This window comes from Schistocerca gregaria, chromosome X, assembly GCF_023897955.1.
Source record: "Schistocerca gregaria isolate iqSchGreg1 chromosome X, iqSchGreg1.2, whole genome shotgun sequence".
NCBI classification, from domain to species: Eukaryota; Metazoa; Arthropoda; class Insecta; order Orthoptera; family Acrididae; genus Schistocerca; species Schistocerca gregaria.
The window spans coordinates 836444596-836461652 of record NC_064931.1 but is presented as its reverse complement, the minus strand read 5'-3'; the positions used below and the strand labels follow the sequence as shown (position 1 = coordinate 836461652).

General features: G+C 42.1%; 1 protein-coding gene across 1 annotated transcript in view; it reads left to right on the top strand.

The window, feature by feature from the left end:
* The window catches only part of LOC126298455 (uncharacterized), a 1052314-nt gene extending 1035943 nt beyond the window's left edge, over positions 1 to 16371 (top strand). Inside the window, exon 6 of the mRNA XM_049989787.1 lies at positions 15569 to 16371. Within this exon, the coding sequence (XP_049845744.1) occupies positions 15569 to 15648 (80 nt within the window). The 3' untranslated portion in view covers positions 15649 to 16371. The remainder of the gene's footprint in view (positions 1 to 15568) is intronic.
* Positions 16372 to 17057: the final 686 nt, after the last annotated feature.

The window sequence follows — 17057 nt, the reverse complement described above, 5'->3', positions numbered from 1 at the left end:
AACCATACTTCATTATTTACAGATGGCCATCTCTGACATTCCTGAGCAAGAGCCAATTTTGTGCATTATACTACCCGCTATAATATCGGTCGAAAGTGCGTAATTTCCAATAGAACTTAAAAACGTGTTGTTATCTGAATCACATTAAGTAATGAACTTAGAGGTGGTACCTTTTCTGTGCCTTCACATACAGTTCTACAAACAGATAAATTGAAGCATTTTGTAATGTCCTCTTACACTTCTTTAGATTTCAAAGACGTTTCTCATTTTGGTGTGTTATGAACGTCGACTCATTTTCTAAAATTTTAAATGTCTTCTACATCAATTCTTCAGTTGTTTCAGAATTTTGGAGGCAGTTCTTACGGGTATTCTCTATTTAAACGTGGACATGATTTGCATTCAATACTGCATCTGTAAATGCAGAGTAATCATCGGTATTGCTGGGAATGCTAGATGCCTGTCTGAAATAAGGGAACCTCTGGCTAGCAGGAAACGCATAGCAGGCCACCGATGCTGGAGTGTCAATGCGGACAGTTACTTACTTCCTATTTTTCGGGCTTTCCCAAACGTTCGATTCAGTCGTTATGAATCTGTAGAAATATTTACTGGTTTGGAAAACATGGCTGCCGGCGTTTGTGAATGACCACGGCAAATGTATGAGGAATAACAAAAAGAATACCGTATTTTCGGTTTATCTCAGCGTAATGAATAAAACATTCAATTTCGGCCATGTAGCCGTCCAACGCTTACAGTAATGTTTCGGCCACACATCTTCAAGTCTCGAGTGAACCAAGAGCCTGATGTCATGTCATGGGCGGTCATTTATGCTCCAATGCGTTAGAACTGGGCAAACGAGTCCGTGACAGTAAATACTGGTCGGTATACCTTGCAGATGAACACCACCCGGATGCAGGTGAAGAAAGTGCTCAAATGATCGCAATCTTTCGCGAAATATCTTCGCTGACGACCTCTCTGCAATTTAATTATGTCAAGGACCGGATTCCTTAACGTTTCCACATGGGAACACCTATTGCTACTTGCTGCATGCTATGCTAATCGAATTCCCACGGCTTTCTTCACCACTGAATCCCAAATTTTTACCTCTTTCTGGTTCATAATAAGTCTCATGTGTAAGTAGGTTTAGATCATTACTGACTTTTCTGCTTGTAGCAAGCGGATACACCTTCAGTTTTCAATGCATCTCTCATGGAGAGTCTAGATGTACTGTCAATATGTGAATATACACAGCTCCCACAAGGACTCTGATACTCCCTTCCCCCCCCCCCCCCCCCCCCCCCCGCCCTTGTCGAGGCAACAAGTCATCCTTCACAGAATCAATTGCAGCACCAGTAGCCACAGGAGGCCGATACGACGTTTATCGAGGATCAGCCCTATCTCAGAGGAAAAATAATCCACGTAAACCCTAATGCAGATTGCTCAAATGTGTCACACTCGTCTTCCTGATGTCTCTATGTCTCTAAGCGGTACGAACAATGTTTTGAATATCCACCGATCACCGATGTTTGTGCCAGAGACAGAGCTCCTGCTTAGCTATTGGACTATCTGGGCTCGCTTCACTTTCAGTGTCTCTGACATTTCCAAATATCGTTTCGGAACACTATTACGAGAGGTTTTTCTATTCATTACATTATTGTTTCATCGCATCTGAGTGGACAGTAGTGATATGACGTCATTATATCGTCGTTTGATTCATCAAAATCACTGCAGTCATTTTAAGTGTTTTTAGTTTTTTTATAAATCCTTCGCTCCCGTGTAATTCATGTTCCTTCAGCGACGCTATTTTTTCAGTGGTGATCTCCCACATTCCCCGTGGGAAAAACTACACAAAATTATTGATGAGAACACCAGTGACACCAAAGTTGGCGTCAGTGCTGTAGGTGTGCTCAGACACCATCATCATGATTAAAGAGGATATTCGGATTCACGTCACTTTCCGGCAGAAATTTTCAATTATTACTATACAGCCAGAGCTCGTTCTTTCCTTACTGCTCCTCTCTTGAAGTAAATGATCGGAAATGCTGGACGACTAAAATAAGTGGATGCGGTCTGGGAAGACGGTCGACAGATGGATCCCATGCTACCGCGATACATATAAGCCTCGTCTCAGCTTGCCAGTGTTGCCACTCAAAGGTCAACTTGTGTACTGCCGGCCGAGTGAAACTTGGTGTTTAACGCGGGCGCCGGCAGCGGCGTGGTGTGCCCAGAACTCAGCTGTCAATACTTTATTGGAGAAATGTCAAGACATTTTGTTGAATCTAATTCACTCACAGCCCTTCTCTAGGCGTGGAAATAGCCTCTTACTCGAAACTTCATATTCACTTGAGCATGTCTTTGCAAAAAGTTTAAAATGTTGATGTCAAACTCAGTGGTACGTATGTTCTTGTTGTTAGAAACAATTAAAACTAAGCGATTTAAGCCTTGTTTTGCCATCATCAGTAAGTTATTCTTGACAACGAAAAGGAGTTGCGGAATAGAAATATCATTACAGAAAAGATAAAAACAATTTTCCCCCGGATAAAAAAAGCTTTTCACGATAGTTTCAAATATTTAAAATAACACCCAGTAAATGAGGGCGTCACAGAAGTGCTCTATGACCACATCGACCGCAGTGAAGCAGTACTTAAGACACTGATTTGTATTCCTCATCCATGACCAAGCGGGTAAGCACTACGCTCGTAATGAAGAAGCCATGGACGAGTCTCCTCCCTCTAGAGTTGAAACATTGGTCACTGCTGTCGGTCATTATAGGCCGATACTACGCACATTTCCAAGATGTGGGACAACTGGTGTTAAGAGGCTTCAACATTTGTTTGGTGCTACTTCAAAGGATCATAATAAATCTATCGAAAATATATGATGAAGATAGATCCAACAGTGACTGCATGGATAGCGAAGTGCCTCATGTGCTGAATGTTGTGTGCGATAATAAGAACTGGAACAATATATTAGAAAGTTTTAATGTCTTTAATTCAAATTTGCCTCGATTAATAAGGAGGAAATTTCGAAACAAGACCGTAGTCCTTCGGTAGCGCTGTGCTGTTTGAATTTCAGAATGCGCTGCAGTAGTCGACTCCAAGCCTAAGTGTTTGCAGGTGCTGCCCAAAGCTCATAATTATCGAAGAAAAATTATTTTTATGGAACACCAAGGGCTACAGACAGTATTTTCTACTTGTTTAAATCGAAACGTTAGCCATTAGGCAACAGAAAATTCCATTTACAGCCCCTAATGGCACCACGTTTCCCACAGTGTGAATAATACAGATACAATTACACAAAATCAATTTTGTTTGCTGTTGTCAAAGTTAAAACGCATTACACATAGCGGCAGGGAAGATAAAAATGGAGTATGTACTAAGATTACTGTGTTACGTAAACCTATATTACTATTTACGACAGCAAAGCAGAATAAATTTTTATTATTTTATTTTTATTATTGACGCTACAGCAGGAGTGATACAATATAGGCTGCTACAACTATATTACACTGTTCATTTGTCAAAAGCCGGAATAACTGTATTTTGCAGTGGTGACCGCTGTGATGCATTCAGGGAGAGTCAGCGAGGTTCTGGAATGTACCGACATGGATGTGGAGCGCCGCCGATTGCTGCACTATGTATCTCGGTTGAGGATGAATGGCACGAGCAGCCTGATCAAGCGGCCCCACATATTGTCGACTTGGTTTAAGTTCTGGGAGTTCGATGGACTGGCAAGCAGGATAATGTGTGTGAAATCTTAACGGAATTAATTGCTGAGGTCATCAGTACCTATGCTTACACACTACTTAACCAAAATTATCCTAAGGGCTAACACACACACCTATGCCAGAGGGTGGACTCTAACCTCCACCGGGACCAGCCGCACAGTCCATGACTGCAGCGCATCAGACCGCTCGGCTAATCCCGCGCACAAGTAGGATAAACTCTTCGAACAACGCACGTACACTGCGAGATGTGTGACTTTAACATTGTCCTGCTGATAGATGCAATCGTGTCAAGGAAAAACAGACTGCACGTACCGATGGAAATAGTGCAGAATCATAGATGCATACTTGTGTTGATCCACTGTGCATTCCAGAATGACAACATCATCCGGGGAATGCCCTCCGGCCAGGAACCTTCTGACGACTGTTGCAGAGTGTAGTTTTCAGACGTTTCACGCTATACACGCCAAAGGTCGTCTCTCCGATAGAGCATTAAACGTGATTTGCCTGAGAAGGCCACCTGTCGCCATTCAGTGAACGTCCACGTGAGGTATTGGGAGCAAGTTCCTCCTACATCGCCGATGAACAGAAGTCAGCATCATTGCACAAAACAAGCGTGTGCTGCAGAGACCCATAGACATCAACGTTCGCTAAACAGCCATTGAATAGACACTATTGGCAGCCCCTTAGTTCATCTGGAGGGTCACTTGCTCAAAACGAAAATTTCTGTTCTGACAGTGACAATGTTGAGTGTTTATGGAAAAAGTTTAAGGCAATCGTAAAATGCGTTTTAGACAGGTACGTGCCGAGTAAAACTGTGAGGGACGGGAAAAACCCACCGTGGTTCAACAACAAAGTTAGGAAACTACTGCGAAAGCAAAGAGAGATTCACTCCAAGTTTAAACGCAACCAAAACCCCTGAGACAAACAGTAGCTAAACGATGTCAAAGTTAGCGTAAGGAGGGCTATGCGTGAATCGTTCAGTGATTTCGAAAGTAAAATTATATGTACCGACTTCACAGAAAATCCTAGGAAGTTGTGGTCTTACGTTAAATCAGTAAGTGGCTCAAAACAGCATATCCAGACACTCAGGGATGATGATGGCATTGAAACAGAGGATGACACGCGTAAAGCTGAAATACTAAACACCTTTTTCCAAAGCTGTTTCACAGAGGAAGACCGCACTGCAGTTCCTTCTCTAAATCCTCACGCAAACGAAAAAAAATGGCTGACATCGAAATAAGTGTCTAAGGAATAGAAAAGCAACTGGAATCACTCAACAGAGGAAAGTCCACTGGACCTGACGGGATACCAATTCGATTCTACACAGAGTACGCGAATGAACTTGCCCCCCTTCTAACAGCCGTTTAACGCAAGTATCTACAGGAACGGAAGGTTCCAAATGATTGGAAAAGAGCACAGGTACTCCCAGTCTTCAAGAAGGGTCGTCGAGCAGATGCACAAAACTATAGACCTATATCTCTGATGTCGATCTGTTGTAGAATTGTAGAACATGTTTTTTGCTCGCCTATCATGTCGTTTTTGGAAACCCAGAATCTACTCTGTAGGAATCAATAAGGATTCCGGAAACAGCGATCGTGTAAGACCCAACTCGCTTTATTTGTTCGTGAGACCCAGAAAATATTAGATACAGGCTCCCAGGTAGATGCCGTTTTCCTTGACTTCCGGAAGGCGTTCGATACTGTTCCGCACTGTCGCCTGATAAAGAAAGTAAGAGCCTACAGAATATCAGACCAGCTGTGTGGCTGGATTGAAGAGTTTTTAGCAAACAGAACACAGCATGTTGTTATCAATGGAGAGACGTTTACAGACGTTAAAGTGACCTCTGTCGTGCCACAGGGGAGTGTTATGTGACCATTGCTTTTCACAACATGTATAAATGACGTAGTAGATAGTGTCGGAATTTCCATGCCGCTTTTCGCGGATGATGCCGTAGTATACAGAGAAGTTGTAGCCTCAGAAAATTGTAGCGAGATGCAGGAAGATCTGCAGCGGATAGGCACTTGGTGCAGGGAGTGGCAAGTGACCCTTAACATAGACAAATGTAATGTATTGCGAATACGTAGAAAAAAGGATCCTTTATTGTATGATTATATGATAGCGGAACAAACACTGGTAGGAGTTACTTCTGTAAAATATCTGGGAGTATGCGTGCAGAACGATTTGAAGTGGAATGATCATATACAATTAATTGTTGGTAAGGCGGGTGGCAGGTTGAGATTCAGTGAGAGACCTTAGAAAATGTAGTCCATCAACAAAGGCGGTGGCTTACAAAACACTCGTTCGACCTATACTTGAGTATTGCTCATCATTGTGGGATCCGTGCCAGATCGGGTTGACGGAGGAGATAGAGAAGATCCAAAGAGGAGCAGCGCGTTTCGTGACAGGGTTGTGTGGTAACCGTGATAGCGTTACGGAGATGTTTAGCAAACTCAAGTGGCGGACACTGCAAGAGAGGCGCTCTGCATCGCGGTGTAGCTTGCTCGCCAGGTTTCGAGAATGTGCGTTTCTGGATGAGGTATCGAATATGTTTCTTCCCCCTACTTATACCTCCCGAGGAGATAAACGAATGTAAAATTAGAGAGATTCGAGCGTGCACGGAGGCTGTCAGACAGTCGTTCTTCCCGCGAACCATACGCGACTGGAACAGAAAAGGGAGGTAATAACAGTGGCACGTAAAGTGCCCTCCGCCACACATCGTTGGGTGGCTTGCGGAGTATAAATGTAAATGTAGATGTATTCGTCCGTACACATCTTCGCAGACGTCGTCCAGCCCTGCCATCTACGGCCCGTTGTGCACCAGTACCACCTCGGCGCCGGTTTTGGATAGCACAATTTTGCCATGTGCGGTATACAGTGATAAGGCAAGGAATTGTGACTACTGTCAACCTGGACGACGGATGCCACATGGTGGCTTTAAGGATACGTGACAGGATAACTAATGTATGTAAGCGAACAAGACACGGACGGGGGATCACCGAAGCGAAGATATAGACTCAAAATGGGGAAATCCTTTGAGATAAGCGACTCTGACAGATTATTATTACCCAGGGACTGTGATCGAGTATCTCGAAAACAGCGAAACTGGTTCAATTTTCCCATGCTACTGTCGTGAGCATCTACGGAAAGAGGTAGAAATACAGTGAAACTACCATAAGGTGCTAAATGGTTACATGCCCTTTCCCTACAAAGAGCGTGGGATTCGTAGGCTTGTCTGCTCTATAAAGTAGGATAGATTGTGATCTGTGGCATCTCTGCTGAAAGAGATCAATGCTGGTGCACGCACAAGTGTTTCGGATCAAACCGTTCTTCGTACATTTCTGAAGATGGAGCTCCGCTGTAGACGACCTTTACGTGTTCACATGTTGACCCAACGACATCGTCACTTACGCACTGCAGTGGGCTCCGGACAATCGGAATTCGAGCGACGGGTAAATCACCTTTTTGCTACACTAGGTCGATGTTGGTCTCCTGAAACAACCGTCGTCGAGCGGGTTCAAAACGTGCAATGCGCAACGGACGCAGGCTGGTGGGCACAGTATTATGCTATGGGAGACATTCTCCTGCGCTTGAATAGGACCTGTGGTAGTAATCGAAGACAGGATGACACCTGCAAACCACCTGTATCCTTACATACTTGATCTCTTCCCCGACGGCAGTGTCATTTTTATAGGACCTGTGGTAGTAATCGAAGACAGGATGACACCTGCAAACCACTTGCATCCTTACATACTTGATCTCTTCCCCGACGGCGGTGTCATTTTTTAAGAGTATAACTGTCCGTGTCTCGGAGGCGGAACCGTGCTATAGAGGTTTGATGAGCATAATAGTGAACTCAATTTGATGTCTGAGCGACCAAATTCGCCTGAATTACATCCTATGGATCCCATCTCGGCCTCTATCGGGTACCATCACCGCCTGCAGAAATCAGCGGTTCGTTATTTACGGGAATTTTGTGACCTGTGCGTTGACATATCCCTGTTACTCAGAACCAGTGATGTATCTCGTTCCAAATACGGACAAGCAAGGTATTAAGCAGGTGGTTATGTTGTTTTGGATCATGAATGACCAAGGCGGCACCCGAAGTGTTTACAAACTTAGTCGTTTCGAAAATCCTTAGCCCGTTAGCCCGAAAGCCAATGATCATGGCCTTTTGGACATCAGATAAATCGCTCCGTTTCAGTATTACCTCAACGACTTAACTGTTGACCACGTCTTCCCGAACAAGCATTATATACCCTCTATTGCTAATGTTTCCATCTGCCATCTGTGAGTTGTTATTGCATGTTCATTTCGAATACAGGTGGTAGTCACATTAATGTGGGAGACCGTGTAATTTGCTTGACGAGTATCAAACTGGTAGCTAGCAAGCAGCTTTGTTGTTTCATTAAAATTATTTTCCCGATTTTGTCATTGGTTTCTCATCACAGGTTCCAAACCCCAGTGCTCTATATCAATCCCCCAGGAGCTGACAGTCACACACATTCGTGGTAGATCCTCGGTGCATCTAGGAAGGAATGTAAAAGATTCAGTGGTTTATTCAGACGGGGGTTACTATTTACGAACTTTTCGGGAGGGGCAGTCAGAGCATTATCTGTGCAACTTATTTATTTTGTTGAAGAATTATGTTGTTACAAATTATCAGCGAAGTACATACACCGTTAATATTAAAAGAAGTCCTTCCATACCGCACTCGCTTGTATGGGTAGTGTTTCATATTCATAATACAGATCGCCACTGTTGCAAGATGATTTAGAAAACCATATACATATATAGCATTTAGAAGTGTGGTAGTAAGATGAAGGTAACTATACCGAAAGTTAAAGATGAAAAAATCCGTAATATTCATCAGAAAACGGGGAGAGCGTTCAGGGCAACATGGTCACAGATAATAATTTGCTGGCATTAAATGGACAAACACTATGAATCCATTTGAGACTTAATAGTTTTTGAAATTGCGTGACACTTTCATCCAACAAAGAATGAAAGCGCTAAAATAACAAATGTTGAATAAATGACCTCTAACATCAAAACCACGAATTTTCGAAAATATGTTCCTGAGAATGTTTCTTATCTTCTTCTCAGGGATCATCTACAGAGTTTGTACCCAGTAAACAAAATGATGATGCGCAATGACATAAGCAAACAACAAAACGTTCCAGCTTGAAATCAAGAAAGACAACATTGTAGGATACTTACCGAAAACCGCTAATGATGAAAATTAGGGACGAAGCTTTTCAACGATGAAATGAATGTGACGAAAAAATAATGACGTCTAAAGGATAAATGGAAGATTAACTACGTGTAATGACTTAAAATAAATAAAACTTAACTCAAAAAGTTCTTGAAGATAAAAGCCACTGTAGGAGAGCCCTTATGGGTTACAAACCTGATGAAGAAGACATAGAAATGTAAGCAAGTGTTAATGGTCACATTACTTTGCCTTCTGCTCTGTAGTAGTCTCAGAGGCTACCCTTTTCCACAGTATGATTCTTACCATTTGCATGAAACTATTTTAAACGGTAGCCATCCAAATGATTGTCAGTCAGTTAAGTACGCCCACCTTTCTAGCGAAAATTACTCCAATACCTCTCCAGATTAAAAAACTACCATGATTACTTTACAAAAACTTTATCTGGTTTGACAGGCCTAAAATGAATTTTGGTAATACTTAACCGTTAGTTAAACTTTATAGATAACCACGTTACATATAGACGTAACTCAGAGGGGAGTCTCAAAGACCAGGTATCAGTTGATGTCTTGTAAGAAATGTTTACCATCCGTTTCATTTCGGGGGTTGCCTACTCACAGACCTTAATTTAGGATTGTATTTACTGCTAATGCTAATATAGTGATTCAATTCGATGCGGAGCAGCAAACACTTGATTAGATAAGATCCATATAACTAAACAGATTTTAACATGCGCTACCTACTAGAAGCATAGTAAACGTATTAATGGAACTTAACTGAAGACGAGTATCGTCAGTTTTCGATATCAGAGGCAGCAAGTCATGGATTGCGTCTCTACATACATTGGTGGATACTCTTCTAGGTTCTGTTTTTTCCTTTGATATGATTACAGTTCAACACGTGCAGATGTATAGCGTCGTGGTCAGTAAGCTCCGGCTAAGGCTAGCATACCGATGGTCAGTGAGTCGTGAAGCGTGGCGAGGTTGGTCGGTGTGATTTGGCGAGTCCAGATAACCACGCGATAAACGAGCACTAAATGTCTCCAGAATCGTTACGGACAGACACGCACCTAATGACCGCTACAGTTACTGCTCCGAGCGTTAGTAGCTGCCAATTACAGGCGTATCGCCACAATACGGCTTTACGAGCGCGCTGTTTCCGTGGCGAAGAGCGCATGCGGGGCTTCGAGCTGACCGAGAACGTACGATGCTCGTCTGTAACGGCATATGTCGCCTAATGAACAGAATTTCCGAGTACCCTACTAACTAGTGGCAAGCACGTTTGAGAGCACGGCGAGGGCGTCGTACCAAAAGAGACAAGAAATGCTGTGCAACGAAATGCAGTTAAGAGTGTGGGACATTTCCATGCAACGAACTGTAATTATTTTGTCCTCAAATTGGAACAGAAAAACGTGCATCGTAGTAGTCGAATGACCAGGCTCAAAATAGGGGCAGCGAACATACAGAGGAGGGAGAATGAACAATTCTCTACTCTTATTCTCTCTAGCATAGGTCGTGACCATAGTGCTGATTTTACGTTTATTGGATTCCTTCGTAATGGTACGATAAAAAACAATAAAATACAAACTTAGCTGATACATGAAACTATCGTTATAAACAGTAGATAAAAACAAATGAATTCCAAAAAATTTGGGAATTAAGCAGAAGGGACGTGTATAAAATGGGAGGACCAGAGGTTTTCGATAACTTCAGCGGCCTTATTAGAGAAGTATTGACTAGAACAGGGGCCAGGAGTACAGCAGAAGATCAATGGGTAGTTTTGATAGATGAAGTAGTGAAGGCAGCAAAGGATCAAATAGGTAAATAGGCAAGGAGTAATAGAAATCCATTGCCAACACAGGATATACGAAATTTAACTGGTGAAAGGAGGAAATGTGATAATGCAGCAAATTAAGAAGTCGAAACGCAATACAAACGTCAAAAATGAGACTGATAGTGAAAAATGGGTAAGCAGGAATGGCTAGAGAACAGTTGTGAGGCTTTAGAGGCATATTTAACTAGGTGAAAGGTACATACCGCCTGCAGGAAAATGAAAGAGGCCTTTGGAGGAAAGAAAAGCAGCAATATGAAAATAAAGAGCTCAATTGGAAAACCAGTCCTAAGCAAGGAAGGGAAAACTGAAAGTTGGAAAGAGTATATAGAGGCCTATACAATGGATGATGATGATGATGATGTTTGGTTTGTGTGGCGCTCAATTGCGCGGTCATCCGCGACCGTACAACGTTCCGATTTTTACAGAGTCCATCGTTTTTCAATGTCCAATATAGCCACCGTCACGTATGATGACGATTATGATTAAATGATGAGGACAACGCAAACACCCAGTCCCCAGGCAGAGAAAATCCCCAACCCGGCCGGGAATCGAACCCAGGACCCCGTGATCCCGAAGCAGCAACGCTAGCCATTAGATCACGAGCTGCGGACAATACACAATGGAGATGAAATTAAAGGCAATACTACAGAAATGCAAGAGGACACAGATTAAGATGAGACGGGCGAAATGACATTGCGAGAAGCATTTGAGAGAGCACTGAAAGACCTAAGTATAAACAAGGGTAGATAAAATTCCGTCATAGCTACTGAAGACTTTGGGAGAGCCAGCCACGACAAAACTCTTCCATCTGGTGTGCAAGAAGCATGAAACAGGCTACACACCCTCAAACTTCAAAAAGAATGTAGTAATTATAATTACAAAGAAATCAGGTGCTTCCAGGTGTGAATATTACCGAATTACCAGCTTAACCAGTCATGGCTGCAAAATACTAACACGAACTCTGTACATAAGTATGGAAAAACTATCATAAGCCGACCTCGGGGAAGATCAGTTTGATTCCTGAGAAATGTAGGAACACGTGAGGGTTGGGTTGGGTTGTTTGGGGAAGGAGACCAGACAGCGAGGTCATCGGTCTCATCGGATTAGGGAAGGACGGGGAAGGAAGTCGGCCGTGCCCTTTCAAGGGAACCATCCCGGCATTTGCCTGTGGCGATTTAGGGAAATCACGGAAAACCTAAATCAGGATGGCCGGACGCGAGATTGAACCGTCGTCCTCCCGAATGCGAGTCCAGCGTGCTAGCCACTGCGCCACCTCGCTCTGTGAACACGCGAGGGAATACTGACCCTACGACTTATCTTAGAAAAAAGTTTAAGGAAAGGCAAACCTAAGTTTATAGCATTTGTTAGAGAAAGCTTACGACAGTGTTGACTGAAATATTCTCTGTGAAATTCTGAAGGTAAAATGCGGAGAGTGATAGGCTATTTACAGCTTGCACAGAAACGAGACGACAGTTATTAGAGTTGTGCGACATGAAAGAGGAGCAGTAGTTGAGAAGATGTTTTTCAAGATATATATTGAGCAAGTTGTAAAGGAAACCAAAGAAATATATTGAATATGAATTAAAGTTCACGGAGAGGAAATAAAATCATTGTATTTCAGTCTGAGAAACTAGAGGACACGGAAAAACAGTTGAACGGAATGAAGAGTGTTTTGAAATGACGATATCAACAGGAGAAAAACAAGGGTAACGTAATGTAGTCGACTAAAATCAGGTCACGCTGAAGGAATTAGATTAGGAAACGAGACCTTAAAGTACCAAATGAGTCTTGTTATTTGTACATAAAGATATCTGATTAAGGTCGAAGTACGGAGGATATAAACATAGAGAGAGTTCGGTCGTGGTTGCAATAAACGGTAGACTGACAATGGCAAAAAATCGCCTCTGAAGAAGAGAGAGTTTTTAACAGCGAATACATATTTAGTTGTTAGGAAGTGTTTTCTTACAGTATCTGTATGGAATATAGCCATGTATAGAAGTGGAACGTGGATGATAAACATTTTACACAGGGAGAGAATAAAGCTTTTGAAATGCAACGTTGCCGATAAATGTTGAAGATTAGATGGGGAGATACGTAACTAATGAGAAGGTACCGAATATAATTGAGGAGGAAAAACATTTGTGCCGCAGTCTGAGTAGAAGAAAATATTTGTTAATATGATGATAGGACACAATCTGAAACATCAAGGAATCATCAGTTCAATACTAGATGAAAATGTGAGGGTAAAGAGTGTAAATGTTGAAATGTGTGTGAAATCTTATGGGACTTAACTGCTGAGGTCATCAGTCCCTAAGCTTACACACTACTTAACCTAAATTATCCTAATGACAAACACACACACCTATGCCAGAGGGAAGACGAACCTCCGCCGGGACCAGCCGCCGAGTCCACGAATGCAGCGATTCAGACCGCTCTGCTAATCCCGCGCTGCAAAATCGTAAAGGAGACAAAAAGATGAATTCAGCAATCAGATTCAGAACGACGTAAATGGCAGATGTTATTGGGGGAAGAGGCTTGCACAGTTTTGTGTACATGGTAAGATGCATCAAACTAGTCTTCGGACTGAAGACCACAACAATAACAAGGAGGAAACCAAGAAGCATTCTGGTCTGTCTAAAAGAATAAGCCCCGATACCGCCAGATGCCTAGCAGAATGTCTTTAGAAGAGATCCAGAAAGCAACTTATATCTAAACACATACCAATTCTTAGCAGACGCAATATCCAGGGTGGCTATAAGCTGAAGTGACTAAAGTAGTGAGGTAACTCCTAATATCGTGTCTGAACTCCTTTAGCCAGGTGTAGTGCAGCAGCTCGACGTGGCATGGATTCACAAGTAAGTGGAAGTTTCTGAAGAAACACTGAGCCATTAATATAGCCATTAGTAATTGTGAAAGTTTTGCAGGTGAAAGATTTTGTGCAGGAACTGACCTCTCGAATACTACAAACATGTGATAGAATTCATATCGTGCGATTTGGGTGCCCAACCATTAGCTCGAACAGTCCAGAATGTTCTTCACACCAGTTGCGAACAGCTATGACCCGATGACATGGTGCGTAGCCATCCACGACAATTCCACCGGTGTTTGGGAACATGTAGTGCATGGATAGCTGAAACCGGCCTTCAAGCAGCTGAACATAGCCATTTCCAGACAATTTTGTGTTCAGATGGACTCAGTCCATTCTATGTAAACACGGCCAACACTATTATGAAGCCACTACCAGCTTGCACAGTGCCCAACTTGGGTCCATGGCGTCATGGGGTCTGCGCCACACTCGGACCTACCATCAGCTCTTACCAACTGAAATCGGTACTCATGTGACCAGGACAAAGTTTTCCAATCGTCTAGGGCCCTCTAACCCAAGACAGGAGCTGCAGGCAATGTCGAGCTGTTAGCACAGGCACTCGCGTCAGTTGTCTGCTGCCATAGTCCATTAAAGCCACATTTCGCCACACTGTCGTTGCGGATAGGTTCATCATAGCTCGCACATTCAATTCTGCGATTATTTCACACAGTGTTCCTTGTTTGTTAACACTGACAAGTAAACGCAACGTTGCTCGGTCGTTAGGTGAAGGCCGTAGCAACTACGTTGTCCGTGTGAGGGGTAACGTCTGAAATTTGGTATTCTCGGCACACACTGTGGATCGCGGAATATTAAATTACCTAACGATATCCGAAATGAAATGTCCCATGCTTCTGTCTCCAAATGTCATTTCGCGTTCAAAATGTATTCACTCCCGTCATGCGGCCATAATCACGTCGGGAACCTTTTCACATGAATCACTTCTGTTCTAATGACAGTTACCCCAATGCACTGCCTATATAAAACAGCTTTAGCAGTAAAGGCCTGCTCACCTTGTCCACCGCCATGTTGACTGTCTGCAACTATAGTGCACACTGATGCTCATGTTTGAACCCTGCTTCACCGGTCCAGTACCGGTGTCTCAAGTGAGTCATGACACTAACATTACAAACAACGCAAGTCGTGCAGCGTACAGTCCGACCATCAGTCCTCTGAAGTTTGGTACCCATACGGTAAATAGTTTATCGATTACACTGGTTCAGTTAGCTAGAGTTAAATTATAACCACCATTTACATAATTCGTTGATTGATTGGCTCATAGTCAGAACGTTACCTGGTTTCGAAATCTTTCGTAAATCAGTCTGGTTGTATACAAAGTTCTTTCGACAAATTAGGTCTTTCTGTAACTGCTACTCCAGTAATTCCCGGCGGTTAAGAAGTGAAGAAACTACATAGAGGGAGACAAAAACTTTATTGGAAGATAATCCTATGAATTTCTTTCTGGTGCAATGAATAGTAGCTGTGTTTTGTAAATTGTATGTAGTGCGTGAATAGGCGACGATTTGTATGATGATTTAAAATCATCCGGTATTGCACAAGAGCATTTCTGGAAACTGGTAGACAAGAATCAGTTTGCTATGCAGAGAATAATATCTGTGTCAAATTATTATAAACAGTTACTGAATGTACTCACATTGTCTTCGTGACAGAAAGACAGATTTGCCATACATGACTGTGAAGAAAACGTTTTGTTACTTCGGGGCAGGATGCTCCACTTAACGTAAGTCTCACGTTTCCGTCACGTCGTTACTGAATGACTTTATGAAAAGTGAGTGGTACAAATTAGGTGTATTAGCTTCATACATTCCAAACGTTAGTAGCTGATTCTACCATGTTTCCTTTGAACAAGTATTACAATTTTGTTGTAATTAATCCTTTATTTATAATTATGCTGTAATTATCCCTTCGTTTGTTGCAGGTAACGCTTTCGCAGAGGCCAGAAGTGCACTGGTGATTGCCCTCACAGTACTGATTATGACGTCCTCACAAAGGCATTAACGTAACTCGCCATGCTGAAGTTACATTAATGTGAAACATTCCTGACTTCGTTGCAATATATTTGAAAAGAGGTACGGAGCAACAAGAAGCACACATTTTTTCAAACTATTTATTGATGTTCGGTAGCAATTAAAATACTCTGGTAATATATACATATATATGTATTAACGTATACATATGTATATATTCCTATAAACATATATACATACACACCTAATATATTAAGTGATAAGGGGATGAATAATAGCGGCTTCATCGGGGGTGTGACAGCGGTTGGGCCTTTTTCTAGGGTGGGGCGGGTTTGGGGTGGGGGAGAGTTTCACAAGCCATATAGCTTCGTAAGTAGTTTTCAGTGACGTGAAGAGTCTGGGCACATGTCTACAGTTTTAAAATGTACACTCTTTACCATGTGAACGTAAATGTAACCTAAATTTTAATGATATGAAGAAATCTAATTGTTATATTGTTGTTGTTTAAAGTAAAATATGTTTGTGGTGTAATTTACATGTACGACATAAAAAAGATATATTGTGTATCAGTGCAATTGACATATCATATATATAATATTAATCGATGAAATGAGCGACATAATTTCTATGATATATAATAATGTACGTGTAAGACTTAGTGCTGTCTGTACCTAGAATCCTTACTATGTTCACTCTTTAAAACCAAAATTGTTCTGGTGGAAAATAAATCGTATTGCAAATACTGTTCCAAATACTTCAGTGTTCTGCGTATCCGTGTGACCGCATTTAACATATACAACATGTACCCATCGCCTGCATTTTACATTTACAGACCGTGTTCTCTTGTGGATCGATGGACAAAGGTCAGCAGCCTCAAAACAACACAGGGACGTGCACAACAGAGGGCCTTGCATTTCATTGACGTTTGGCGCTTGCGAGAACTTTAAAGAATTACAGAATTTCACTTAGATTGCAATTCTGTCAAACGCAATTAACTGGGAAAAAACGTTCATACGGCCTTTTCAGAGCATCAGCTGTGACTCACATGCCATGGCCTACTGGATACCTGTTTCGTGTCAGATACCAAAGGCTGCGGAGTACGTAACTGACGATAGCTACTGGTACATTTATGCCGCACGACAGGAGTGACTAGCAAACTGTTTTGAAAATCTACTGCGATAGCCAAATCACAAAGTAATGATCAAAATACAAGAGACTGCACAGAAATCATGTGACCTCGCAAGTTATTAGACACTGTGGGAAGAAACATTTTGTGTTTTAAAGTTTAAATGTTATGTCATGACTAAATGAAAACTAATTCCATCAATTGCTGTGTAGGCAAGAATTTTCAGTACATTATACGGCAATGATTCATTTTTTGTAATATCATAACTAATATGAAATTACAGCAGGAGCTAACAAAATGGCCTCATTGTTCTC